The sequence below is a fragment of the Salvelinus namaycush genome, chromosome 28, assembly GCF_016432855.1.
Source record: "Salvelinus namaycush isolate Seneca chromosome 28, SaNama_1.0, whole genome shotgun sequence".
Classification (NCBI taxonomy): Eukaryota; Metazoa; Chordata; class Actinopteri; order Salmoniformes; family Salmonidae; genus Salvelinus; species Salvelinus namaycush.
In genome coordinates this window covers 819,015-845,492 of record NC_052334.1, presented here as the reverse complement: position 1 = coordinate 845,492, position 26,478 = coordinate 819,015, and the positions used below count along the sequence as shown (strand labels likewise).

The window sequence follows — 26,478 nt, the reverse complement described above, 5'->3', positions numbered from 1 at the left end:
AGCATGGCTAAGACCACAGTACACCACATGAACTGTGGGGTAGAGGATAAGGCTTAGTGAGAGCATGGCTAAGACCACAGTACACCACATGAACTGGGGGTAGAGGATAAGGCTTAGTGAGAGCATGGATAAGACCACAGTACACCACATGAACTGGGGGGGTAAAGGATAAGGCTTAGTGAGAGCATGGCTAAGACCACAGTACACCACATGAACTGGGGGGGTAGAGGATAAGGCTTAGTGAGAGCATGGCTAAGACCACAGTACACCACATGAACTGGGGGGGTAGAGGATAAGGCTTAGTGAGAGCATGGCTAAGACCACAGTACACCACATGAACTGGGGGGGTAGAGGATAAGGCTTAGTGAGAGCATGGCTAAGACCACAGTACACCACATGAACTGGGGGGGTAGAGGATAAGGCTTAGTGAGAGCATGGCTAAGACCACAGTACACCACATGAACTGGGGGGGTAGAGGATAAGGCTTAGTGAGAGCATGGCTAAGACCACAGTACACCACATGAACTGGGGGTAGAGGATAAGACCACAGTACACCACATGAACTGGGGGGGTAGAGGATACGCAATAGTGTTGCCGTGGACACTGGATAATCTGACTAACACACACACACACACGTTTGACCTCACTGTGATATTGTAGACCTACTTATGTAAATTTTCACCAGTTAGCATTCATTGTCCTGCATGTGTGTTAACCATGGCAACCAGCGTTGTAAATAAAGAGATGTGCAGATAGATAAATCCTCCTCCTGTAGATCATTTCCCCTGAATGTATCGTTCACGTCAGCCACGTCCATCTTTTCAAGGAAACACCATTTCATTACATCTCTAATTGAGGAAAATAAAGGGTTTACGGCTTCAGTCCTGGTTTCGTTTTCACTTCTTGTTACCTGGTAAATAACCCACATCCATGATTAACGACATGGAGAATTAGGTGAGGAAACAGTCCATGTTAAACCAGGAGCATAGCTTTTTTTTAAACACAATTTATTTGTTCTGGTCTCAAAAGAATCCAGAAAATGTTGGTAAACGGAGACACTCGGGCAGAAAAGTGAATGTTCACTTACCAGTCAGGCCCATTTTTTTCAGACAAAACACAATTTAGTTATATCTATATTTCACCAAGATAAGTAGTTTTTTTGTGATCGCAAGAAAATCCCCCCAAATTTCAGGTAGAGCCACAGTCAGACAGACCGATCTGAATGTTCTATCCTAAAGTGAGAATAATTATTTTCCCTGGCTGATATGGCTGCTTAGAAACTTAGAAAATACTACAACAGTAAATGAATATATAATATTCACTGCTATAAACCTGTCTCCGATATACTTACATATCAGAGTGAACAACTCTGTTGTTTATTTCTTTTAGTTTAATATTTTATTTGACATTCAGATTAGCTTCAGTTAGATCCACTTCACTTGTTTTTATTTAAAGTTTTATTAAAACATTTTTACTTTCATTTTAAAGTTAGGGACAGAAATTAGCTTATGTGTGGGAGGTTAGGAGACATTTATGGGTTGTGACTAGATCAGGAATAGATTAGCAATGCTCGCTAAACGACCTCTAACTTCCTTCATACTGGACACAGAGACATAACCATGGTATCCACGAGTTCATTTGACTCTGGGGAAGAGTATCCCCTTAACTAAAACTAACCTAACTCTAGGTAGCTATTGAAGAAAGCGCCAAGTTGCTGTCTTGCTTCAAAACATCCCTAACTCCAAACTCTTGTAGTATTTCAGTGGTAAAATCTCGTCCATAGCTGTATTCCATCTTGTTAACATGATTGGTTGATGGGAGGCAGGGTGCAGTAGGTTACGTTCTAAATGTAATCCGTTACAGTTACTAGTTACCTGTCCAAAATTGTAATCAGTAACGTAACTTTTGGATTACCCAAACTCAGTAATGTAATGTGATTACGTTCGGTTACTTTTAGATTAAGAGGCAATAGAAGAAGACAAAAATGTATGTTACCAATTGAACGACATCTATTGCAGGATAAATCAATGTTAACGTTTACATCGCTGGCCGTATACGGATGTTAAATTGTACTTTATGGGTTGGTTATGTAAGCTTCTTCTAACTCATCGCTTTCTACTACATATAATAATACGATTAAATTATATCTTTACATTAATATATATAATTTATAAATCCAAAAATGGATGTAGCAACTACAGATTTCCACCTTAAATCTATCAAAAGTGTGCGAGTTTGAACATGTGTCCATTAGGCCTATGGATTCATTTTTTTATCAGCATGAATTAGATTAATCAAATCAAGTTTATTTTATATAGCCCTTCGTACATCAGCTAATATCTCGAAGTGCTGTACAGAAACCCAGCCTTGAGCAATAAAAGCCCCACTTTTATTCCATAGGCTGGGATCCGCACCGTGCAGCTGTTGCAAGAGCGCACTGGCTGCATAGTGCGCTCACTGGCTGTCCACTGTTTTCAAAAACAATGATTGATAGGCAGCTTAAACTTCTTGAAATCCACTATTATTGGGTTCAAATACACATTTAGATTTGTGAAGAGCCATCCCCAATCCGTAAAGCGCAAATAGCTAAATGAGAGAGCAGCAGTGTGATTCACATCAATGCGCTACATAGATATGATATCCGTGATATCCTTATCGCTGTGACTGCTGTCATCCTTACCTCCAAGCGTTTATTCAAGTTGGATAATCTTTGGATGCTGACAGCAGTCGCACCATTGGAAGACATAGCTTTGACTGTGGCCTACAAAAGCCTATTCCTGCTCTTTTCCCGTGGAAGTGGAATAGTATCGTCCTCCCCTCAGCAGCCCCTACACATAACCAGAGGAATGAGTGGAATAGTATCGTCCTCCCCTCAGCAGCCCCTACACATAACCAGAGGAATGAGTGGAATAGTATCGTCCTCCCCTCAGCAGCCTCAGCAGCCCCTACCCATAACCAGAGGAATGAGTGGAATAGTATCGTCCTCCCCTCAGCAGCCCCTACACATAACCAGAGGAATAAGTGGAATAGTATCGTCCTCCCCTCAGCAGCCCCTACCCATAACCAGAGGAATGAGTGGAATAGTATCGTCCTCCCCTCAGCAGCCCCTACACATAACCAGAGGAATGAGTGGAATAGTATCGTCCTCCCCTCAGCAGCCTCCACTGTCTTGTATAGTTGTTGTGTTTTGGGGGATGTCACTTCTTGCCACTGGGTGGCAGTAATGCACAAGGTGAAGGGTCAGGTTAGCTTTAAAGGTGGACTCAGCGGGATGACATAGATGCACCAAGTAAACAGTAGAAGTGGGTCAGTTTCCACAACAACCAGGAGCGTTGAAGCATGAGGCTTAACTTCTCCGCTGTTTTGTTTACTACCCTGATTGTTTACTACCCGGATTGTTTACTACCCTGATTGTTTACTACCCTGATTGTTTACTACCCGGATTGTTTACTACCCTGATTGTTTACTACCCAGCTTTGTATGTCGAAACGTTGGATATAAATATTTTTTGCATCTGAGCTCCTAGAGGGTGCGGCTCTCCTTTATTTATTTTTTTAAAGTGTTCTACTCCGCTAGCCAGCACCTCGCCTAAATAGGTGTGTGTTTCTTTCGCCTCTAGATTGGTCCTGGAGCTACCACGTTGTAGCAGCTGAAGCGCACCCGTGCAAATGCGCAGATCACTTTTGTCAAGTCGATGGTCACCAGTCTTTCAAGGTGTGTTGCAGTCTGCGGATAAAAGTTGTCCGTTGATGACGGACCATGTAAAAAACTGTTGGTCGCTAAATCCCGGAGAAATGACGAACCATGTAAAAAACTGTTGGTCGCTAAATCCCGGAGAAATGACGGACCATGTAAAAAACTGTTGGTCAATAAAACCATCTAGAAGGACCTTGTAAAAACGGTTGGCTGGTCTGCCCTCACCCGTCTGAGCGGTCGGCTGCCCTCACCCGTCTGAGCGGTCGGCTATCCTCACCCGTCTGAGCGGTCAGCTGCCCTCACCCGTCTGAGCGGTCGGCTGCCCTCACCCGTCTGAGCGGTCGGCTGCCCTCACCCGTCTGAGCGGTCGGCTGTCCTCACCCGTCTGAGCGGTCGGCTGCCCTCACCCGTCTGAGCGGTCGGCTGCCCTCACCCGTCTGAGTGGTCGGCTGCCCTCACCCATCTGAGTGGTCGGCTGCCCTCACCCGTCTGAGCGGTCGGCTGCCCTCACCCGTCTGAGCGGTCGGCTGTGAATGCCCTCACCCATCTGAGCGGTCGGCTGCCCTCACCCATCTGAGCGGTCGGCTGTGAATGCCCTCACCCGTCTGAGCGGTCGGCTGCCCTCACCCGTCTGAGTGGTCAGCTGCCCTCACCCGTCTGAGCGGTCGGCTGTGAATGCCCTCACCCGTCTGAGCGGTCGGCTGCCCTCACCCATCTGAGCGGTCGGCTGTGAATGCCCTCACCCGTCTGAGCGGTCGGTTGCCCTCACCCGTCTGAGTGGTCGGCTGCCCTCACCCGTCTGAGTGGTCGGCTGCCCTCACCCGTCTGAGTGGTCGGCTGCCCTCACCCGTCTGAGCGGTCGGCTGCCCTCACCCGTCTGAGCGGTCGGCTGCCCTCACCCGTCTGAGCGGTCGGCTGCCCTCACCCATCTGAGCGGTCGGCTGCCTTCACCCGTCTGAGCGGTCGGCTGCCCTCACCCGTCTGAGCGGTCGGCTGCCCTCACCCGTCTGAGCGGTCGGCTGCCCTCACCCGTCTGAGCGGTCGGCTGTCCTCACCCGTCTGAGCGGTCGGCTGCCCTCACCCGTCTGAGCGGTCGGCTGCCCTCACCCGTCTGAGTGGTCGGCTGCCCTCACCCATCTGAGCGGTCGGCTGCCCTCACCCGTCTGAGCGGTCGGCTGCCCTCACCCGTCTGAGCGGTCGGCTGTGAATGCCCTCACCCATCTGAGCGGTCGGCTGCCCTCACCCATCTGAGCGGTCGGCTGTGAATGCCCTCACCCGTCTGAGCGGTCGGCTGCCCTCACCCGTCTGAGTGGTCAGCTGCCCTCACCCGTCTGAGCGGTCGGCTGTGAATGCCCTCACCCGTCTGAGCGGTCGGCTGCCCTCACCCATCTGAGCGGTCGGCTGTGAATGCCCTCACCCGTCTGAGCGGTCGGTTGCCCTCACCCGTCTGAGTGGTCAGCTGCCCTCACCCGTCTGAGTGGTCGGCTGCCCTCACCCGTCTGAGTGGTCGGCTGCCCTCACCCGCCTGAGCGGTCGGCTGCCCTCACCCGCCTGAGCGGTCGGCTGCCCTCACCCATCTGAGCGGTCGGCTGCCCTCACCCGTCTGAGCGGTCGGCTGCCCTCACCCGTCTGAGCGGTCGGCTGTCCTCACCCGTCTGAGCGGTCGGCTGCCCTCACCCGTCTGAGCGGTCGGCTGCCCTCACCCGTCTGAGTGGTCGGCTGCCCTCACCCATCTGAGCGGTCGGCTGCCCTCACCCGTCTGAGCGGTCGGCTGCCCTCACCCGTCTGAGCGGTCGGCTGTGAATGCCCTCACCCATCTGAGCGGTCGGCTGCCCTCACCCATCTGAGCGGTCGGCTGTGAATGCCCTCACCCGTCTGAGCGGTCGGCTGCCCTCACCCGTCTGAGTGGTCAGCTGCCCTCACCCGTCTGAGCGGTCGGCTGTGAATGCCCTCACCCGTCTGAGCGGTCGGCTGCCCTCACCCATCTGAGCGGTCGGCTGTGAATGCCCTCACCCGTCTGAGCGGTCGGTTGCCCTCACCCGTCTGAGTGGTCAGCTGCCCTCACCCGTCTGAGTGGTCGGCTGCCCTCACCCGTCTGAGTGGTCGGCTGCCCTCACCCGCCTGAGCGGTCGGCTGCCCTCACCCGCCTGAGCGGTCGGCTGCCCTCACCCATCTGAGCGGTCGGCTGCCTTCACCCGTCTGAGTGGTCGGCTGTGAATGTCCTCCCTCACCTGTTATATACTTACTGTACAACTGATTGGTGTGGTTCTGTCCTCTATAGTGCTGTCTGGTTAGAACATGATGTTGAGGCCCATCACGATACTCTTGATAATCACAATCACACACACACACACACACACACACACACACACACACACACACACACACACACACACACACACACACACACACACACACACACACACACACACACACACACACACACACACACACACACACACACACAGCTGTTTCCATTTGAAGATGTTTATATGATTTTGGTCATCTGAATGACTTGGAATCTTATTGTTGTGGTTCTATAAGACAAAGATATTCACACATGTAAACAGTATTAGTTAATGGTTATAACTATGCAATATACATATGTGTACATTAATAAATGGCTAATGGCATCACACTAGTAACATGTCTATAAGGGCTATAAACACAGCATCAATATAAACAAACTTATCAGATCTGCCCTGGCGCCACACAGTCGTAAATTACTCAGCGCATGAGCAAGGTACAAAAACTGTCTGGGATGACTCTGGGATGACTCTGGAATGACTCTGGAATGACTCTGGGATGACTCTGGGATGACTCTGGGATGACTAGAAGGATCCTAGAATTACTCTGGGATGACTCTAGAATGACTCTGGGATGACTCTAGAATGACTCTAGAATTACTCTGGGATGACTCTGGGATGACTCTGGGATGACTCTGGGATGACTCTGAAATGACTCTGGGATGACTCTGAAATGACTCTGGGAAGACTAGAATTACTCTGGGATGACTCTGGGATGACTCTGGGATGACTCTGGGATGACTCTGGGAAGACTAGAATGACTCTGGGATGACTCTGGAATTACTCTGGGATGACTCTAGAATTACTCTGGGGTGACTAGGATGACTCTGGGATGACTAGAATGACTGGGATGACTCTGGGTGACTCTAGAATGGCTCTGGGATGACTCTGGGATGACTCTAGAATGACTCTGGGATGACTCTGGGATGACTCTGGGATGACTGGGATGACTCTGGGATGACTATAATGACTCTGGGATGACTAGAATGACTCTGGGATGACTCTGGGATGACTCTAGAATGACTCTGGGATGACTCTGGGAAGACTAGAATGACTCTGGGATGACTCTGGGATGACTCTAGAATGACTCTGGGATGACTCTAGAATGACTCTGGGATGACTCTAGGATGACTCTGGGATGACTCTGGGATGACTCTGGGATGACTCTGGGATGACTCTGGGATGACTCTAGAATGACTCTAGAATGACTCTGGGATGACTCTGGGATGACTCTGGGATGACTCTGGGATGACTAGAATGACTCTGGGATGACTCTGGGATGACCCTGGGATGACTCTAGAAGCTCCCATGGCAGCACAATAAAACCCCTTAATAAAGGCCTCTATAGAAAACGATGTGGTAGCGTGTGCATGCAAAATACTGTTACCACATACAACAATTAAACCACTTCTGCAAAAGTAGTTGTGCAACCAATGTAATAACACTTATTGCAATTCAAAATAATACTACATGCGATAAACAATAGGCAAAGCAACTCTGACATTAAAGAATAGTAACAGTTTTTATTTTAATTCGTTTTGGAGTTAAGATAATAGTTTAATTATTTTGTTTCAGTTTACTAAATCGTTTTTTCATTATTAATGTTAGTCTCCGTTTTAGTTTACTATAATAACGTGAAAGAATTGAACCAGGTGAGTATGAACAGCCTGCCTCTCCTCCTCACTTCTCACCTACAACAACAGCCTTTGACCTACTAGAGACAAACGCCTAACTAGTTGGTCATAAATTTAGAATAGCACACTTCTCTATGTACTACCATAGATCACGGCAGACAGCTATTCATTCATATTTCAACACACATCCATAACCGCACATTCAGCGAGCTGGTGATCTGCGTGTAAGATTAGCCTAGGGCTTTGAGTTCATCATTTTCCATAAAAGCATCTTATCTTTTACCGGTTGCCTTCAAGACCGTTTTTACAGCAACAGTCGCGCTGCGCTGATCGTCAGATCTCACAACGTCTATCTCAGGAAGAACCACAAACATAGTAGTGTGACCGTTCTTTCCTGTCCCACAAGTCAGCGAGTCAGCACACAAAGGAGTAGTGGGTGGATAGTGTGTTTATTACCAAAGCTGCAATCATGGGACACAGTATAGATGTTTGTTCACTCCTCAATATTAGCAACACTCCCACAACAATTATCCATAGATTTGCTGTGGATTACCCAGAATTCCATACTTTTACCACTGAGTGCATTATACAACGTAAACACACCAATCGGACAGGAGGTGGCGTATTTACCCATTTTATGCAGGAATTGAACATCATTTATTTACACCTTTACAGTAACAGTTTATCATGTGCGCAGCAGCACGACTACAATAATGACGACCTGGAACGCATCGACTAATTTAGGGGAGGAGTTGTGTAGCGATAGCCCACTATTACAACACTTGTCTTTATGCTACATAAATTGTTTTCAGTAGGTCAGAGTTTCACTTAGTCACCCAACTCCTGTCCCCAGTAGAGACTCCCCCGGACAGAGAGATCGATGACATGGCGACCAAGAAAGCGGTTTTGTTCAACCTGTGGGGGGTCGTTGTTTCTCCCAGACCTGCAGAAGTTTTCCTCAAATTCGAAGAAACCCTCAAACTCCCCAGGTATGAATCAAATCTTTTTTTCAGCGGTGAGATATAGTGCAAACTGAATCTCATGCATTATTCAGCGCGTACAGACAGACACTGAAACATCAGTTAGTTATGCGCATGTTCGGAATAATCAACATTTGGCTACACGACAACAGAACGGTGATTTTGTTACTGAAATTACAGTTTGACCAAAGAATTGTTAGATATTACTTGTTAGATATTGCTGCACTGTCGGAACTAGAAGTACACGCATTTCCCTACATTCGCAATAACATCTGCTAACCATGACATTGGCAATTTTTTTGTTTAACCTTTATTTAACTATAAATTATAAATGCTCCAAATTACATTTTTATTTGGAATTTGGGAGAAATGCTGTAAGTAGTTTATAGAATAAAACAAAAATGTTAATTTTACCCAAACACATACCTATAAATAGTAAAACCAGAGAAACTGATCATTTTAGAGTGGTCTCATGTTTTTTTCCAGAGCTGCATATATAGATCTAACTTCATTGTTAGAATATATCTAAAACTTTTTTTTTTTAATTGCAAAAAGTAGATCAACTTCCACAAAATCGTTTTGTTGAAATATCTCCAAAAGTTGTGATGACACAGAGGAACTATTTTGTTCAGCAAGAACAGTGACAGCCAGGGAAAGTGTTGGGGAAATAATTTGGTGACATCTTGTGGTCTTTATGTGAATTACAGGGGGAGGGGGCAGTTACCCCCTCACAACCCTACGTCCCCAGTAGCCTCCTATTACATGGACTGAATGGAAGGGAATATGGATTTTTTTTTATTTTTAAGAAATCCATCTAGAATGACTCTAAACTCCCAGACAGACAGACAGATTGTGTGTGTGTGGTATGAGATGTTGTATACGTCGATTGTTACATGTAATATTAAACTTAACAACTAATAAGTCAAACCCGCAATACGTGGTGTGGTGTGTAAATCAATGCTTATGTTCTGTTTTAGTGGCTTTCTGAAGAAGGTGGTGACTGACAAGCACAGCGCCATGGGACGCGCAGAGAGGGGCAAACTCACACTCTCTCAGGTGAGTTAAAGACGCTGCATGGTCAATCCGACCATCTGCATTGGGGCCGTGCAGCGTTTACGGTCATACGGCCTCTACATTAAGTCAGGGCATCCGTACTTCCTGCGCAGAGCTGTTGTCAAGGACCTTGTCCAGGAAGTAAGTTTGTGTTGATACAGGACTTCCCGCCCTCACCTACCATCAACCAATCATGTCAATGCAGAGTTATAAGGAGCCCTCCACATTGTTACAAAAGTTGAGGCGCACAGTGATGCGGTATGGAGCTCAGTTTGGCCTCTGCATGACTCTGGAGGTTCCGTAATTGCATCACACCATACAAACAACGTATCCAACCACATTTACAGATCAAGCATAAATTGCCTTTTAAACAGGAAGCCTACACAGGCAGCCTACACAGGCAGCCTACACAGGCAGCCTACACAGGCAGCCTACACAGGCAGCCTACACAGGCAGCCTACACAGGCAGCCTACACAGGCAGCCTACACAGGCAGCCTACACAGGCAAATAACGTCACATTCAAACTACCAACATGGTCAGAACTTTGTTGCCAAGCTGTTAACTCTAGAAGTTCAAGATCTTGATTTTTTTTTAACTAGGCAAGTCAGTTAAGAACAAATTCTTATTTACAATGACGGCCTAGGAACAGTGGGTTAACTGTCTTGTTCAGGGGCAGAACAACAGATCTTTACCTTGTCAGCTTTGGGATTTGACCTAGCAACCTTTCAGTTACGGACCCAACGCTCTAACCACTAGGCTACATGCCACCTCAAACATTGGTTCCTCAATGACCCCTAGAACTGGTACAAACATGACACAGCAGAAATAGTTTAGTCTATGTATATTATAATCCATGGAAATGGGTCTTCTATTGAAATGTGGTCCTTCTGTTGAAATGGGGTCTTCTATTGAAATGTGGTCCTTCTGTTGAAATGTGGTCCTTCTATTGAAATGGGCCATCCATGGAAATTCTTGCGTCACCTTACATGACATGTGACAAGTGGCAACAAGTCATTGTGTGTGTGTGTGTGTGTGTGTGTGTGTGTGTGTGTGTGTGTGTGTGTGTGTGTGTGTGTGTGTGTGTGTGTGTGTGTGTGTGTGTGTGTGTGTGTGTGTGTGTGTGTGTGTCTACCACTGTGTAGATGATCCCAGAGCTTGATGCAGAGTGTATGAGTGCAGCATCAGATCAGAAGGTCATTCTTCCTGCTGGGTTCTCTGTGAAGAGCCTGTTGGAGGAACTCAGAGACTCAACCACCGTCAACAAACACATTCTGCAGACTGTAGCTACACTCCGCAGACAAGGTAACACACACACACACACACACCACACACACACACACACACACACACACACACACACACACACACACACACACACACACACACACACACACACACACACACACACACCTGATACAGAGTTCACATTGTACAGTCTAAGGTCACATGCCATGTCCCGCTTCCTTGTGTTGTCTGTCAGGGTTATTGACAGGCGTGTTGGCCAACCAGTGGGTGGATGACAGTGGGAGTGGAGATAGCTCTGGCCGGCTCCTCTCTCAGCTGGGCGGCCATTTTGATGTGGTACTACAGTTCTGTCGTACAGGCCTCAGGGTCCCAGAGACCGACCTGTTCACCTCCGCTCTCACACAGCTGGGAGTGCCTCCGAAACAGGTATTCACACACACTGGCACGCTTGCACACACACACTGCGCGCATACACACACACACACACACATGTACACTACAGCGCACACACACACTGGCATGTGCTTACACACACACACACACACACACAGCTGGGAGTGCCTCCGCTCTCACACAGCTGGGAGTGCCTCCGAAACAGGTATATACACATACTGGCACGCTTGCACACACACACACTGCGCGCATACACACACACACACATGTACACTACAGCGCACACACACACTGGCATGTGCTTACACACACACACACACACACACACACACACATACACACACTGGCATGTGTGTAACACTGGCATGTGCTTACACACACACACACACACACACACACACACATACACACACTGGCATGTGCTTACACACACACACACACACACACACACACACACACAGACACACACACACACACACACACACACACACACACACACACACACACACACACACACACACACACACACACACACACACACACACTGCGCGCATACCCACACAGACACACTAAGGCCTACCGGCAGTTCTCCCAGAGAGGTAGAGATGACTGGTCTGTCTGTAAAGGCTGTTCTGCTGATCTCAGCACATATGATACGTTTTATTAAGAGTCCAATTAAAATGTCATCAATAACATTTGATCCTGTTTGCAACGACCTCCTGACATGAATGTCTTGGGAGTCACAGCTTCCACCTCTCATCGAGAAGCTGTTACATTCCTTACATGCACATTCCTAAAACCTCCGTTTATACATATCAGTTTACAACGTTTACACCACCAGAAATCCTTATCTGACCTGCCTGTGTAGAGTTGCTCTCAGCTATTGTGTCATTAACAACAGGAAGTCATCTGTGTGACAGAGTTCAGAATGTGTTGTTAGCTCCACAGCTAAATGTTACTCCACAGCTAAATGTTACTCCACAGCTAAATGTTACTCCACAGCTAAATGTCACTCCACAGCTAAATGTTGGTGCTATCCAATTCAAATCCTTTTCTATAGCTCAACTGGTTTGTATGTTGTCAAGCAGGTGGGTCACCTGTGTGTTTGTACGTTGTCAAGCAGGTGGGTCACCTGTGTGTTTGTACGTTGTCAAGCGGGTGGGTCACCTGTGTTTGTACGTAGTTAAGCGGGTGGGTCACCTGTGTGTTTGTACGTTGTTAAGCGGGTGGTCACCTGTGTGTTTGTACGTTGTCAAGCGGGTGGTCACCTGTGTGTTTGTACGTTGTCAAGCGGGTGGTCACCTGTGTGTTTGTACGTTGTCAAGCGGGTGGTCACCTGTGTGTTTGTACGTTGTCAAGCGGGTGGTCACCTGTGTTTGTACGTAGTTAAGCGGGTGGGTCACCTGTGTGTGTACGTTGTCAAGCGGGTGGTCACCTGTGTGTTTGTACGTTGTCAAGCGGGTGGGTCACCTGTGTGTGTACGTTGTCAAGCGGGTGGTCACCTGTGTGTTTGTACGTAGTTAAGCGGGGTGGTCACCTGTGTGTTTGTACGTTGTCAAGCGGGTAGTCACCTGTGTGTGTACGTTGTCAAGCGGGTGGTCACCTGTGTGTGTACGTTGTCAAGCGGGTGGTCACCTGTGTGTGTACGTTGTCAAGCGGGTGGTCACCTGTGTGTGTACGTTGTCAAGCGGGTGGTCACCTGTGTGTGTACGTTGTCAAGCGGGTGGTCACCTGTGTGTGTACGTTGTTAAGCGGGTGGTCACCTGTGTGTGTACGTTGTCAAGCGGGTGGTCACCTGTGTGTGTACGTTGTCAAGCGGGTGGTCACCTGTGTGTGTACGTTGTCAAGCGGGTGGTCACCTGTGTGTGTACGTTGTCAAGCGGGTGGTCACCTGTGTGTGTACGTTGTCAAGCGGGTGGTCACCTGTGTGTGTACGTTGTTAAGCGGGTGGTCACCTGTGTGTGTACGTTGTCAAGCCGGTGGTCACCTGTGTGTGTACGTTGTCAAGCCGGTGGTCACCTGTGTGTGTACGTTGCCAAGCGGGTGGTCACCTGTGTGTGTACGTTGTTAAGCGGGTGGTCACCTGTGTGTGTACGTTGTCAAGCCGGTGGTCACCTGTGTGTGTACGTTGCCAAGCGGGTGGTCACCTGTGTGTTTGTACGTTGTCAAGCGGGTGGTCACCTGTGTTTGTACGTTGTCTGACATGGCTAATTGAGTTACTGTCAGTGACTGACACAAGATAAAAAAAAGCTAAATTTTCAAACTTCAAACTCTAACTCTCAATTTTAAAACAAAAAACAACTCATTTTTTGGAGGTGGGTTTCAGGGGCCCCCTAGTGGCCTGGCGCCCCTATGAAACCGCTTATGTCACTTATGCCTGGAGCCGGCCCTGGTCTCTCATCTGTGTTCCATGTGTTGTGAGTGGACAGCTGACCTGTCAGTCTGTATTTCAGGCTCTGTGGTTGGGTGATGATGAGGAGGGGGTAGGAGCAGCAGAGGCAGTAGGGATGACAGCTGTTCTGGTGAAGGACCTGCCGGAAGCTCTGAAACAAGTAGAGGCCTTCACTGGAGTACAGGTAACACACACACAATGATATGTTGTAACTTTTCTTGTCCGTCACAATGTCTGTGAGAATGTGATGGTTATTTTTCAGATTTAAAGTAAACGTGTCATCGCGGACTTCCCTGATACATTAGCCAGCTGCAGTATTCCAAACCCTTTTTTTAAATGTATTCTTGTATTTCAAATGTTCTGGTGATTTCAGGAAAGTCCGTTCTGAGGGCTGATTAGCAGATAGATAATATTCCCGTTTATGTCTATAATTTACATTTCCTCTGGGAATCAATCAAGTAGCCTATTATTCAATGTTGGTTTTGTTGTTGTGTGTGTGTGTGTGTGTGTGTGTGTGTGTGTTCCAGGTCATAACAGGGGAAAGCTACCCAGCCTCTTGCCACCCAGAGGAGGTCTCTCATGGATATATCACCATCAAGGTAACAACACAATGCTGTATGTAGCAGAAAGCGTATACATGATTACACAATGGTATTACTTTATTGAAGAACTCACTCAACCCCCCCCCCCCCGTCTGTCTCTGTCTCTCTCCGTCTCTGTCTGTCTCTCTCTCTCTTGCTCTGTCTCTCTCTCTCTGTCTCTCTCTCTCTGTCTCTCTCTCTCTCTGTCTCTCTCCGTCTCTGTCTCTGTATCTCTGTCTCTCTCGCTCTGTCTCTCTCTCTCTCTGTCTCTCTCTCTCTCGCTCTGTCTCTCTCGCTCTGTGTCTCTGTTTCTCTCTCTGTCTCTCTAGCCCAGGGTAAAGCTGCACTATGTGGAGATGGGGGCGGGGCCTCCGGTCATGCTGTGTCACGGCTTCCCTGAGAGCTGGTACTCCTGGAGATACCAGGTACACACACACACACACACACACACACACACACACACACACACACACACACACACACACACACACACACACACACACACACACACACACACACACACACACACACACACACACACACACACACACACACACGACTACTCACTCACACACCTCTCTCTCTCTCTCTCAGATTCCAGCTCTAGCTGATGCAGGGTTTAGAGTCTTATCTCTGGACATGAAGGGCTATGGAGAGTCTACAGCTCCACCAGGTTAGAGTGTGTGTGAATATTGTCTATATGTATATAGTGAATTGAATTATGACTTAATTAATTAATTCTTAAGGGTTAAGGTAAGGGATAGGGTTGAATCTAAACAATATATAATGAGTGCCTGGCACTGGGATTGAACACGGGACCCTCGGAGCCGGAGCTCGCGGCTTTACGTCCACAACACCCTACTTGATGGTAATAGCGCTCACCGTTGCCCCTAGTAGCCGGTTTTAGAGGCATCTCCCAACATACTGGGGACCTGGATGAACAACACACATCGCCTTGGATCTGGAGTGACCTGACTGGAGTAGGGTCTGGAGTGACCTGACTGGAGTGACCTGACTGGAGTAGGGTCTGGAGTGACCTGACTGGAGTGACCTTACTGGAGTGACCTGGCTGGAGTAGGGTCTGGAGTGACCTGGCTGGAGTGACCTGACTGGAGTAGGGTCTGGAGTGATGTGACCTGATTGGAGTAGGATCTGGAGTGACCTGACTGGAGTGACCTGACTGGAGTGACCTGACTGGAGTAGGGTCTGGAGTGACCTGACTGGAGTGACCTGACTGGAGTGACCTGGCTGGAGTGACCTGGCTGGAGTAGGGCCTGGAGTGACCTGACTGGAGTGACCTGACTGGACTGACCTGGCTGGAGTAGGGTCTGGAGTGACCTGGCTGGAGTGACCTGACTGGAGTGACCTGGCTGGAGTAGGGTCTGGAGTGACCTGATTGGAGTAACCTGGCTGGAGTAGGGTCTGGAGTGACCTGGCTGGAGTGACCTGACTGAAGTAGGGTCTGGAGTGACCTGACTGTAGTGACCTGGCTGGAGTAGGGTCTGGAGTGACCTGACTGGAGTGACCTGGCTGGAGTGACCTGACTGGAGTGACCTGACTGGACACCAATCTTAATGAGAAGTGCTGTGTGTGGCACCTTCCTTCCTTATTTATACCCTCTATCTTTCCTTTCTCACGCTAGAGAAGTACAGTTATGTGACTGTCGACACGTACAGGGTTTACTGACAATGTCTCGTTCCATGGTTTTACAGTTTTAAGTTTAGTCTGCTGTTAGTTGAACAGTTTAAAGCCTGGTTTCTCCATCTCCCTGCTGGTTAGTTGAACAGATTAAAGCCTGGTTTCTCCATCTCCCTGCTGGTTAGTTGAACAGTTTAAAGCCTGGTTTCTCCATCTCCCTGCTGGTTAGTTGAACAGATTAAAGCCTGGTTTCTCCGTCTCCCTGCTGTTAGTTGAACAGATTAAAGCCTGGTTTCTCCATCTCCCTGCTGGTTAGTTGAACAGATTAAAGCCTGGTTTCTCCATCTCCCTGCTGTTAGTTGAACAGTTTAAAGCCTGGTTTCTCCATCTCCCTGCTGTTAGTTGAACAGATTAAAGCCTGGTTTCTCCATCTCCCTGCTGTTAGTTGAACAGTTTAAAGCCTGGTTTCTCCATCTCCCTGCTGTTAGTTGAACAGATTAAAGCCTGGTTTCTCCATCTCCCTGCTGTTAGTTGAACAGATTAAAGCCTGGTTTCTCCATCTCCCTGCTGGTTAGTTGAACAGATTAAAGCCTGGTTTCTCCATCTCCCTGCTGGTTAGTTGAACAGTTTAAAGCCTGGTTTCTCCATCTCCCTGCTGTTAGTTGAACAGATTAAAGCCTGGTTTATCCATCTCCCTGCTGTTAGTTGAACAGATTAAAGCCTGGTTTCTCCATCTCCCTGCTGGTTAGTTGAACAGATTAAAGCCTGGTTTCTCCATCTCCCTGCTGTTAGTTGAACAGATTAAAGCCTGGTTTCTCCATCTCCCTGCTGTTAGTTGAACAGATTAAAGCCTGGTTTCTCCATCTCCCTGCTGGTTAGTTGAACAGATTAAAGCCTGGTTTTTCCATCTCCCTGCTGGTTAGTTGAACAGATTAAAGCCTGGTTTCTCCATCTCCCTGCTGTTAGTTGAACAGATTAAAGCCTGGTTTCTCCATCTCCCTGCTGGTTAGTTGAACAGATTAAAGCCTGGTTTCTCCATCTCCCTGCTGGTTAGTTGAACAGTTTAAAGCCTGGTTTCTCCATCTCCCTGCTGTTAGTTGAACAGATTAAAGCCTGGTTTCTCCATCTCCCTGCTGTTAGTTGAACAGATTAAAGCCTGGTTTCTCCATCTCCCTGCTGGTTAGTTGAACAGATTAAAGCCTGGTTTCTCCATCTCCCTGCTGTTAGTTGAACAGATTAAAGCCTGGTTTCTCCACCTCCCTGCTGTTAGTTGAACAGATTAAAGCCTGGTTTCTCCATCTCCCTGCTGTTAGTTGAACAGATTAAAGCCTGGTTTCTCCATCTCCCTGCTGGTTAGTTGAACAGATTAAAGCCTGGTTTCTCCATCTCCCTGCTGTTAGTTGAACAGATTAAAGCCTGGTTTATCCATCTCCCTGCTGTTAGTTGAACAGATTAAAGCCTGGTTTCTCCATCTCCCTGCTGTTAGTTGAACAGATTAAAGCCTGGTTTATCCATCTCCCTGCTGTTAGTTGAACAGATTAAATCCTGGTTTCTCCGTCTCCCTGCTGTTAGTTGAACAGATTAAAGCCTGGTTTCTCCATCTCCCTGCTGTTAGTTGAACAGATTAAAGCCTGGTTTATCCATCTCCCTGCTGTTAGTTGAACAGATTAAAGCCTGGTTTCTCCATCTCCCTGCTGTTAGTTGAACAGATTAAAGCCTGGTTTATCCATCTCCCTGCTGTTAGTTGAACAGATTAAAGCCTGGTTTCTCCAACTCCCTGCTGGTTAGTTGAACAGTTTAGAGCCTGGTTTCTCCATCTCCCTGCTGGTTAGTTGAACAGATTAAAGCCTGGTTTCTCCATCTCCCTGCTGGTTAGTTGAACAGTTTAGAGCCTGGTTTCTCCATCTCCCTGCTGGTTAGTTGAACAGATTAAAGCCTGGTTTCTCCATCTCCCTGCTGGTTAGTTGAACAGATTAAAGCCTGGTTTCTCCATCTCCCTGCTGTTAGTTGAACAGATTAAAGCCTGGTTTCTCCATCTCCCTGCTGGTTAGTTGAACAGATTAAAGCCTGGTTTCTCCATCTCCCTGCTGTTAGTTGAACAGATTAAAGCCTGGTTTCTCCACCTCCCTGCTGTTAGTTGAACAGATTAAAGCCTGGTTTCTCCATCTCCCTGCTGTTAGTTGAACAGATTAAAGCCTGGTTTCTCCATCTCCCTGCTGGTTAGTTGAACAGATTAAAGCCTGGTTTCTCCATCTCCCTGCTGTTAGTTGAACAGATTAAAGCCTGGTTTATCCATCTCCCTGCTGTTAGTTGAACAGATTAAAGCCTGGTTTCTCCATCTCCCTGCTGTTAGTTGAACAGATTAAAGCCTGGTTTATCCATCTCCCTGCTGTTAGTTGAACAGATTAAATCCTGGTTTCTCCGTCTCCCTGCTGTTAGTTGAACAGATTAAAGCCTGGTTTCTCCATCTCCCTGCTGTTAGTTGAACAGATTAAAGCCTGGTTTATCCATCTCCCTGCTGTTAGTTGAACAGATTAAAGCCTGGTTTCTCCATCTCCCTGCTGTTAGTTGAACAGATTAAAGCCTGGTTTATCCATCTCCCTGCTGTTAGTTGAACAGATTAAAGCCTGGTTTCTCCATCTCCCTGCTGGTTAGTTGAACAGTTTAGAGCCTGGTTTCTCCATCTCCCTGCTGGTTAGTTGAACAGATTAAAGCCTGGTTTCTCCATCTCCCTGCTGGTTAGTTGAACAGATTAAAGCCTGGTTTCTCCATCTCCCTGCTGTTAGTTGAACAGATTAAAGCCTGGTTTCTCCATCTCCCTGCTGGTTAGTTGAACAGATTAAAGCCTGGTTTCTCCATCTCCCTGCTGGTTAGTTGAACAGATTAAAGCCTGGTTTCTCCATCTCCCTGCTGTTAGTTGAACAGATTAAAGCCTGGTTTCTCCATCTCCCTGCTGGTTAGTTGAACAGATTAAAGCCTGGTTTCTCCATCTCCCTGCTGGTTAGTTGAACAGATTAAAGCCTGGTTTCTCCATCTCCCTGCTGGTTAGTTGAACAGATTAAAGCCTGGTTTCTCCATCTCCCTGCTGTTAGTTGAACAGATTAAAGCCTGGTTTCTCCATCTCCCTGCTGGTTAGTTGAACAGATTAAAGCCTGGTTTCTCCATCTCCCTGCTGGTTAGTTGAACAGATTAAAGCCTGGTTTCTCCATATCCCTGCTGGTTAGTTGAACAGATTAAAGCCTGGTTTCTCCATCTCCCTGCTGTTAGTTGAACAGATTAAAGCCTGGTTTCTCCATCTCCCTGCTGTTAGTTGAACAGATTAAAGCCTGGTTTCTCCATCTCCCTGCTGTTAGTTGAACAGTTTAAAGCCTGGTTTCTCTGTCTCCCTGCTGGTTAGTTGAACAGATTAAAGCCTGGTTTCTCCATCTCCCTGCTGTTAGTTGAACAGATTAAAGCCTGGTTTCTCCATCTCCCTGCTGTTAGTTGAACAGATTAAAGCCTGGTTTCTCCATCTCCCTGCTGGTTAGTTGAACAGATTAAAGCCTGGTTTCTCCATCTCCCTGCTGTTAGTTGAACAGTTTAAAGCCTGGTTTCTCCATCTCCCTGCTGTTGGGGGACTGTAGTGTCAAACACAATAGGAACACCATCATTATTACAGACCAAGATTGATTTATTCAATTTCAATAACACTCTCTCTTCCTCTTTCCTCTCCCACACGTTCTCTCTCTAGACATAGAGGAGTACTCACAGGAACAGATCTGCCAGGTAAAGGACACGCGTACATACGAACAAAACATCCTCTGTCTATCCTTGACATGATTGTAATGGTTTTCTGTATGTTCTTATCTCTGTTGTAGGATCTTGTGACTTTCATGGATAAAATGGTGAGTCCACTCCCAATAATCAGCCCTGTATATGTTAAGCTATCAGGGTGAAGTATTAGTCGCCACATGGGCGGTGTGATGCTACAGGAAGAGCTCAACGCTTCCTTTAACGCTCTCGCTCTCTCTCTCTCTCTCTCTCTCTCTCTCTCTCTCTCTCTCTCGCTCTGTCTCTCTCTCGCTCTGTCTCTCTCTCGCTCTGTTTCTCTCGCTCTGTCTCTGTCTCTCGCTCTGTCTCTCTCTCGCTCTGTCTCTGTCTCTCGCTCTGTCTCTCTCTCTCTCTGTCTCTCGCTCTGTCTCTCTCTCTCGCTCTGTCTCTCTCTGTCTCTCTCTGTCTCTGTCTCTCTCTCTCGCTCTGTCTCTCTCTGTCTCTGTCTCTCTCTCTCTCTGTCTCTGTCTCTGTCTCTCTCTCTCTGTCTCTCGCTCTGTCTCTCTCTCTCGCTCTGTCTCTCTCTCTCGCTCTGTCTCTCTCTCTCGCTCTGTCTCTCTCTGTCTCTGTCTCTCTCTGTCTCTGTCTCTCTCTCTCTCTCTCTGTCTCTCTCTCTGTCTCTCTCTCAGGGTATTCCCCAGGTGACTCTGGTTGGTCATGATTGGGGTGGAGTTGTGGTCTGGAACATGGCCCGGTGTCATCCAGAGAGAGTCAGGTAGACTAAAGGGGTCTAAACACCTTACGCAAACGCAGCGCAAACGGAGTATGTGAATGTCGTTTTACGGCATAAAATGGGCGTAGTCCTGCCACATTTATTTATTTATTATTCCACTCAAATATTGTTACGGACTGCACAATTCCTTCCGCGGCGGCGGGGGCCGCGTTGAGTAGTGTGGAGCTTTGTATTTTATCACCAAACTCACTTTGGTTGAAAATGGAACTTCTAAACGAAGGTATTTTGTTTAGTATTAATAACTACCTGATTAACTACCTAAAAACAGCCTCAAGCCATGTGATTTTTCTCTGACCGCATAAATGATGGCGTTCTATTTTTAGCTAATATTGAGGGAGCGAATATATTCAAGCAGCATGTTAAACTGCGATAATGTTGTAGGTTACACTGGCAAGTATAGAAATATTTACCAGGGCATATTATTACATTTATAAATGGGATTATTTCACATGGGGGAATCTAAAAGACTAGTTTGCTTGCTGTTTTTTAGCCAGCTAGCTTGCAAGCTGCTAGCGGAGTAGCCTACAGCCTACTGCCAGGCACCAAACAAGGTCATGTAAAACAAACCTAAACTTGTAGCTATTATTCAATAGGCAGTTGGTTTTCATTGAAATTAGCTAACAGTGGTGATGTTTTTGATTTGATTCCTATTTGCTTTTACCACAAATGGGAAGACATCAAGGAAATCTCTGCTATCGCCCCCTTGTGTATGTTGCTATTGGGGGGTTTAGGAACACATGGACCGGCAAGGCTATTATGTTACAAAAGGAATATGTTGCTCCCCCCCCCCCAAACATCTGACTCCACCCAAGAGCACACACGCGTGTAGGTAGATCTACGCACGTTAAGTATGTGGAAACCTTAACACACACACACACACTCCCTGAGACGGTAAAGTAAAGAATTAAACCAATACCTGGTGTGTGTGTGTGTGTGTGTGTGTGTGTGTGTGTAGAGCGGTAGCTTCTCTGAACACCCCTCTGTTTCCTGTGGACCCCTCCAAGGATCCAATGAACTTCCTGAAGACTGTGCCAATCTTTGACTACCAACTCTACTTCCAGGACCCCGTAAGTGTGTGTGTGGAACGGAGGGGAGAGGAACTTTACTCTATTGTCCCCCTACTGTACCATATTCATCCATTATGCGTCAGTACAACAGCTTTGGTAGCCAAGTCACCCGTTATAGAAGTCAGTATTCAACGTCCATCCATGTCTGAGGACGTCGGGAGATGACGTTGAAACCGGCCACTAGGGGGCGACAGTGAGCGCTGTTACTTTTCAAGAAGGTTTCAGTTTTGACAGAGTGTTGTGGAAGGGGATGGAGGATGGGTGTAATCATCTGTCTGACTCAAAAGGTCCCAAACCTTAACCCTTACCTTAACCAGTTAGAGATAACAACTAACCTTAACCAGTTAGAGTTAATGACTAACCTTAAACACTTAAAAATGTGATGATTGAACAACTTAGAAATGTGACATTTTGAGAAACATGGACGAACGTCTCATTTTGACATGAGACTGTGAAAGCTGGTTGGGCTTTGGTTCCAGTTTTTCGCAAGTACTAATTGTTGCTAGTGCTAAATGATCCTCTAATTACTCAAGTTGCTTTTGTTTACATTGTGAACATAGTCAATGTAGCTAGCTAGCGAGAGTTTGTTCTAGCTAGTAGCTTCTTGACTTTATAAATCTTAGTACAATAACCAGTGGTGTGTCTAGTGGAGGCCATATGCAACCAAAATCAACTTTTATTTCTCATTATTTAAATTCACAAGATAGAATGAACACACGACACACAGCCATCGAGAATTGAACCTCTGATTCTTGAGCTTGGACGCTGCCATTGGACATGACGCAACACGGCGGTATAGCAGCTTTCATTGAGGAAGAATTTCCTCAATGGCTGAAAGCTCATGGCAATACCGGCCGCCTGATGGCTATAGTATAGCAGGGCCGTAAGTCCTCTACAGGATGTACTGTAACAGAGACCTTTCCTTATGTAACTCATCTACAGGATGTAACAGAGACCTTTCCTTATGTAACTCCTCTACAGGATGTAACAGAGACCTTTCCTTATGTAACTCTACAGGATGTAACAGAGACCTTTCCTTATGTAACTCCTCTACAGGATGTAACAGAGACCTTTCCTTATGTAACTCTACAGGATGTAACAGAGACCTTTCCTTATGTAACTCATCTACAGGGTGTAACAGAGACCTTTCCTTATGTAACTCATCTACAGGGTGTAACAGAGACCTTTCCTTATGTAACTCTACAGGATGTAACAGAGACCTTTCCTTATGTAACTCTACAGGATGTAACAGAGACCTTTCCTTATGTAACTCTACAGGATGTAACAGAGCCCTTTCCTTATGTAACTCCTCTACAGGATGTAACAGAGACCTTTCCTTATGTAACTCTACAGGATGTAACAGAGACCTTTCCTTATGTAACTCTACAGGGTGTAACAGAGACCTTTCCTTATGTAACTCCTCTACAGGGTGTAACAGAGACCTTTCCTTATGTAACTCCTCTACAGGATGTAACAGAGACCTTTCCTTATGTAACTCTACATGATGTAACAGAGACCTTTCCTTATGTAACTCCTCTACAGGATGTAACAGAGCCCTTTCCTTATGTAACTCTACAGGATGTAACAGAGACCTTTCCTTATGTAACTCTACAGGATGTAACAGAGACCTTTCCTTATGTAACTCCTCTACAGGATGTAACAGAGACCTTTCCTTATGTAACTCTACAGGATGTAACAGAGACCTTTCCTTATGTAACTCTACATGATGTAACAGAGACCTTTCCTTATGTAACTCCTCTACAGGATGTAACAGAGCCCTTTCCTTATGTAACTCTACAGGATGTAACAGAGACCTTTCCTTATGTAACTCTACAGGATGTAACAGAGACCTTTCCTTATGTAACTCCTCTACAGGATGTAACAGAGACCTTTCCTTATGTAACTCTACATGATGTAACAGAGACCTTTCCTTATGTAACTCCTCTACAGGATGTAACAGAGACCTTTCCTTATGTAACTCTACAGGATGTAACAGAGACCTTTCCTTATGTAACTCCTCTACAGGATGTAACAGAGACCTTTCCTTATGTAACTCCTCTACAGGGTGTAACAGAGACCTTTCCTTATGTAACTCCTCTACAGGATGTAACAGAGACCTTTCCTTATGTAACTCTACAGGATGTAACAGAGCCCTTTCCTTATGTAACTCTACAGGATGTAACAGAGACCTTTCCTTATGTAACTCCTCTACAGGATGTAACAGAGACCTTTCCTTATGTAACTCTACAGGATGTAACAGAGACCTTTCCTTATGTAACTCCTCTACAGGATGTAACAGAGACCTTTCCTTATGTAACTCCTCTACAGGATGTAACAGAGCCCTTTCCTTATGTAACTCTACAGGATGTAACAGAGACCTTTCCTTATGTAACTCTAAAGGATGTAACAGAGACCTTTCCTTATGTAACTCCTCTACAGGATGTAACAGAGACCTTTCCTTATGTAACTCTACAGGATGTAACAGAGACCTTTCCTTATGTAACTCTACAGGATGTAACAGAGACCTTTCCTTATGTAACTCTACATGATGTAACAGAGACCTTTCCTTATGTAACTCCTCTACAGGATGTAACAGAGCCCTTTCCTTATGTAACTCTACAGGATGTAACAGAGACCTTTCCTTATGTAACTCTACAGAATGTAACAGAGACCTTTCCTTATGTAACTCATCTACAGGATGTAACAGAGACCTTTCCTTATGTAACTCATCTACAGGATGTAACAGAGCCCTTTCCTTATGTAACTCTAAAGGATGTAACAGAGACCTTTCCTTATGTAACTCTACAGGGTGTAACAGAGACCTTTCCTTATGTAACTCTACAGGATGTAACAGAGACCTTTCCTTATGTAACTCTACAGGATGTAACAGAGACCTTTCCTTATGTAACTCCTCTACAGGATGTAACAGAGCCCTTTCCTTATGTAACTCTACAGGATGTAACAGAGACCTTTCCTTATGTAACTCTACAGGATGTAACAGAGACCTTTCCTTATGTAACTCTACAGGGTGTAGCTGAAACTGAGATGGAGAAAGACCTGGCAAGGACCTTCAAGATCTTCTTCCGTGGCAGTGGAGATAAGGTGACACACACACACGCTGACACACACGCACGCAGACACACACACACACACACACACACACACACACACACACTCTCTCTCTCTCTTGTGAATGATCTCTGTTGTGTTGTTCTCCAGGATAATGTTCCTCAGATCAACACTGCTGGAGTTTGTGCCAGAGGTGAGTCTAGAAGACAAACCAACGTTATGATTGGAGGCTTGGGGCTGAAGGTGTGACCTATGGTATTCAACAGAACCAACTGACTGGATGGACAATACTGTGCTGTAAAACTTGTGCAACATAGTACATTGCTGTCAATCAATCTTCACACTGGTGTGTGTGTGTGTGTAGGTGGTCTGTTCGTAGGACTACCAGATGAGATTCCCAGGAGCTCCATCCTCAGTGAGACTGCTCTGCAGTTCTACATCACTCAGTTCAAAGACAAGGGATTCAGGTACACACACTCTCTCTCCCTCACACACACAATGGCAGCAGCAGGAGGAGAGTGACAGAGTGTTCTGTTTTTCCAGAGGGCCGTTGAACTGGTACCGTAATGTTGTGAGCAACTGGAAATGGCTATGCTCCCGACCCAGGGCTAAGGTAGGGGTGTGTGTGTGTGTGTTAACACAGTTACAGTAAATGTTGACGAATGATTGCGGTTTCCTGTGTTTGTGTAGCTCTTGATGCCAGCTCTCATGGTGACAGCTGGTAAAGATCCTGTCCTGCTGCCTGTCTTCTCCAAGGGGATGGAAACCATGGTGAGACCACACACACATATTTATACACACATGTATACATGTAATTGACACGTGTGACTGTGACATCTCTGTGTGTCAGATACCCAACCTAACAACAGGACACATCGAAGAGTGTGGACACTGGACCCAGATGGAAAGGTGAGTCCCAGTGTGTGTGTGTGTGTTTGTCCTTGCACAGACCAATGGAGGGGAGGCTGACCATGTGAACTCTGCAGTCAGCTCCTGTTAGTCACCAGAATGACCTCTGATCTAAAGCCCTGCTGAGGGAGACGGGTCAGGTAGAGGTTAAAGGTCATAGGGTCACTTCTGCTCTGCTGTCTAAGGAATTTGGTGTGTGGTATAAACTGTGTACAGTGTACTGGTTGAAAGAGTTGTGTATATTGGCTGACGTACTGTATTTGGCATAACGTGTGTGTGTGTGTGTGTGTGTGTGTGTGTGTGTGTGTGTGTGTGTGTGTGTGTGTTTTTTTAGGCCGTCTGAGCTGAACACCATTCTGATCTCCTGGCTGAAAGACACTCACAACAACACTGGGGTTGCCATGACACCCAAGCTGTGATCAGTTACCAGGACAACGTATTCCTCTTAGTGCACTTTGTAGTGGACTCTTGGAATCACCTGTTCATTCAGAATTATTTCTAAAACTGTACGATAACCTTTTTTAAAAACCTGAAACATTTTTCTCTTCTAAAGACACACGATGCACAAATAGACAGTACCAACAGCCACGACACCTCCAGCATGATTGTCTCCAAACGTCCCTTTTTGAGCCATTTCATGAGAAAGTGCGACTGGCCTATACGTTGAGTGTACAAAATATAAAGGACACCTGCTCTTTCCATGACTTAGGTCCCATTCTACATCTGCACTGCTTGCTGTTTGGGGTTTTAGGCTGGGTTTCTGTACAGCACTTTGTGGCATCAGCTGATGTAAGAAGGACTTTATAAATACATTTGATTTGAATTTGATTTGACTAGTGTTACTATAGAATGTCGATTATGTCATTATTACCCCAGCTTGTCTGTTTTTTCAAGTGGACAATTCGGACGGGATTAGATTTTACCAAACTGCCTCTGTAATAATTGTTTTCCTTATTCACAATTGACCGTTA

At 46.5% G+C, this 26,478-nt stretch overlaps 1 protein-coding gene across 1 annotated transcript; it reads left to right on the top strand.

Moving 5' to 3' along the window:
• The first annotated feature begins 8,434 nt into the window (after positions 1-8,434).
• Positions 8,435-26,095, top strand: ephx2 (epoxide hydrolase 2, cytoplasmic). The gene is made up of 19 exons (XM_038967073.1): positions 8,435-8,625; positions 9,594-9,672; positions 10,813-10,972; positions 11,151-11,341; positions 13,762-13,884; positions 14,228-14,299; positions 14,611-14,706; positions 14,876-14,954; positions 19,650-19,684; positions 19,777-19,803; positions 20,359-20,444; positions 21,418-21,529; positions 24,557-24,631; positions 24,749-24,791; positions 24,963-25,065; positions 25,142-25,211; positions 25,289-25,369; positions 25,449-25,507; positions 25,842-26,095. The coding sequence occupies exons 1-19, from the start codon at positions 8,522-8,524 to the stop codon at positions 25,924-25,926; spliced, it is 1,680 nt and encodes a 559-aa protein (XP_038823001.1). The 5' UTR covers positions 8,435-8,521; the 3' UTR covers positions 25,927-26,095.
• Positions 26,096-26,478: the final 383 nt, after the last annotated feature.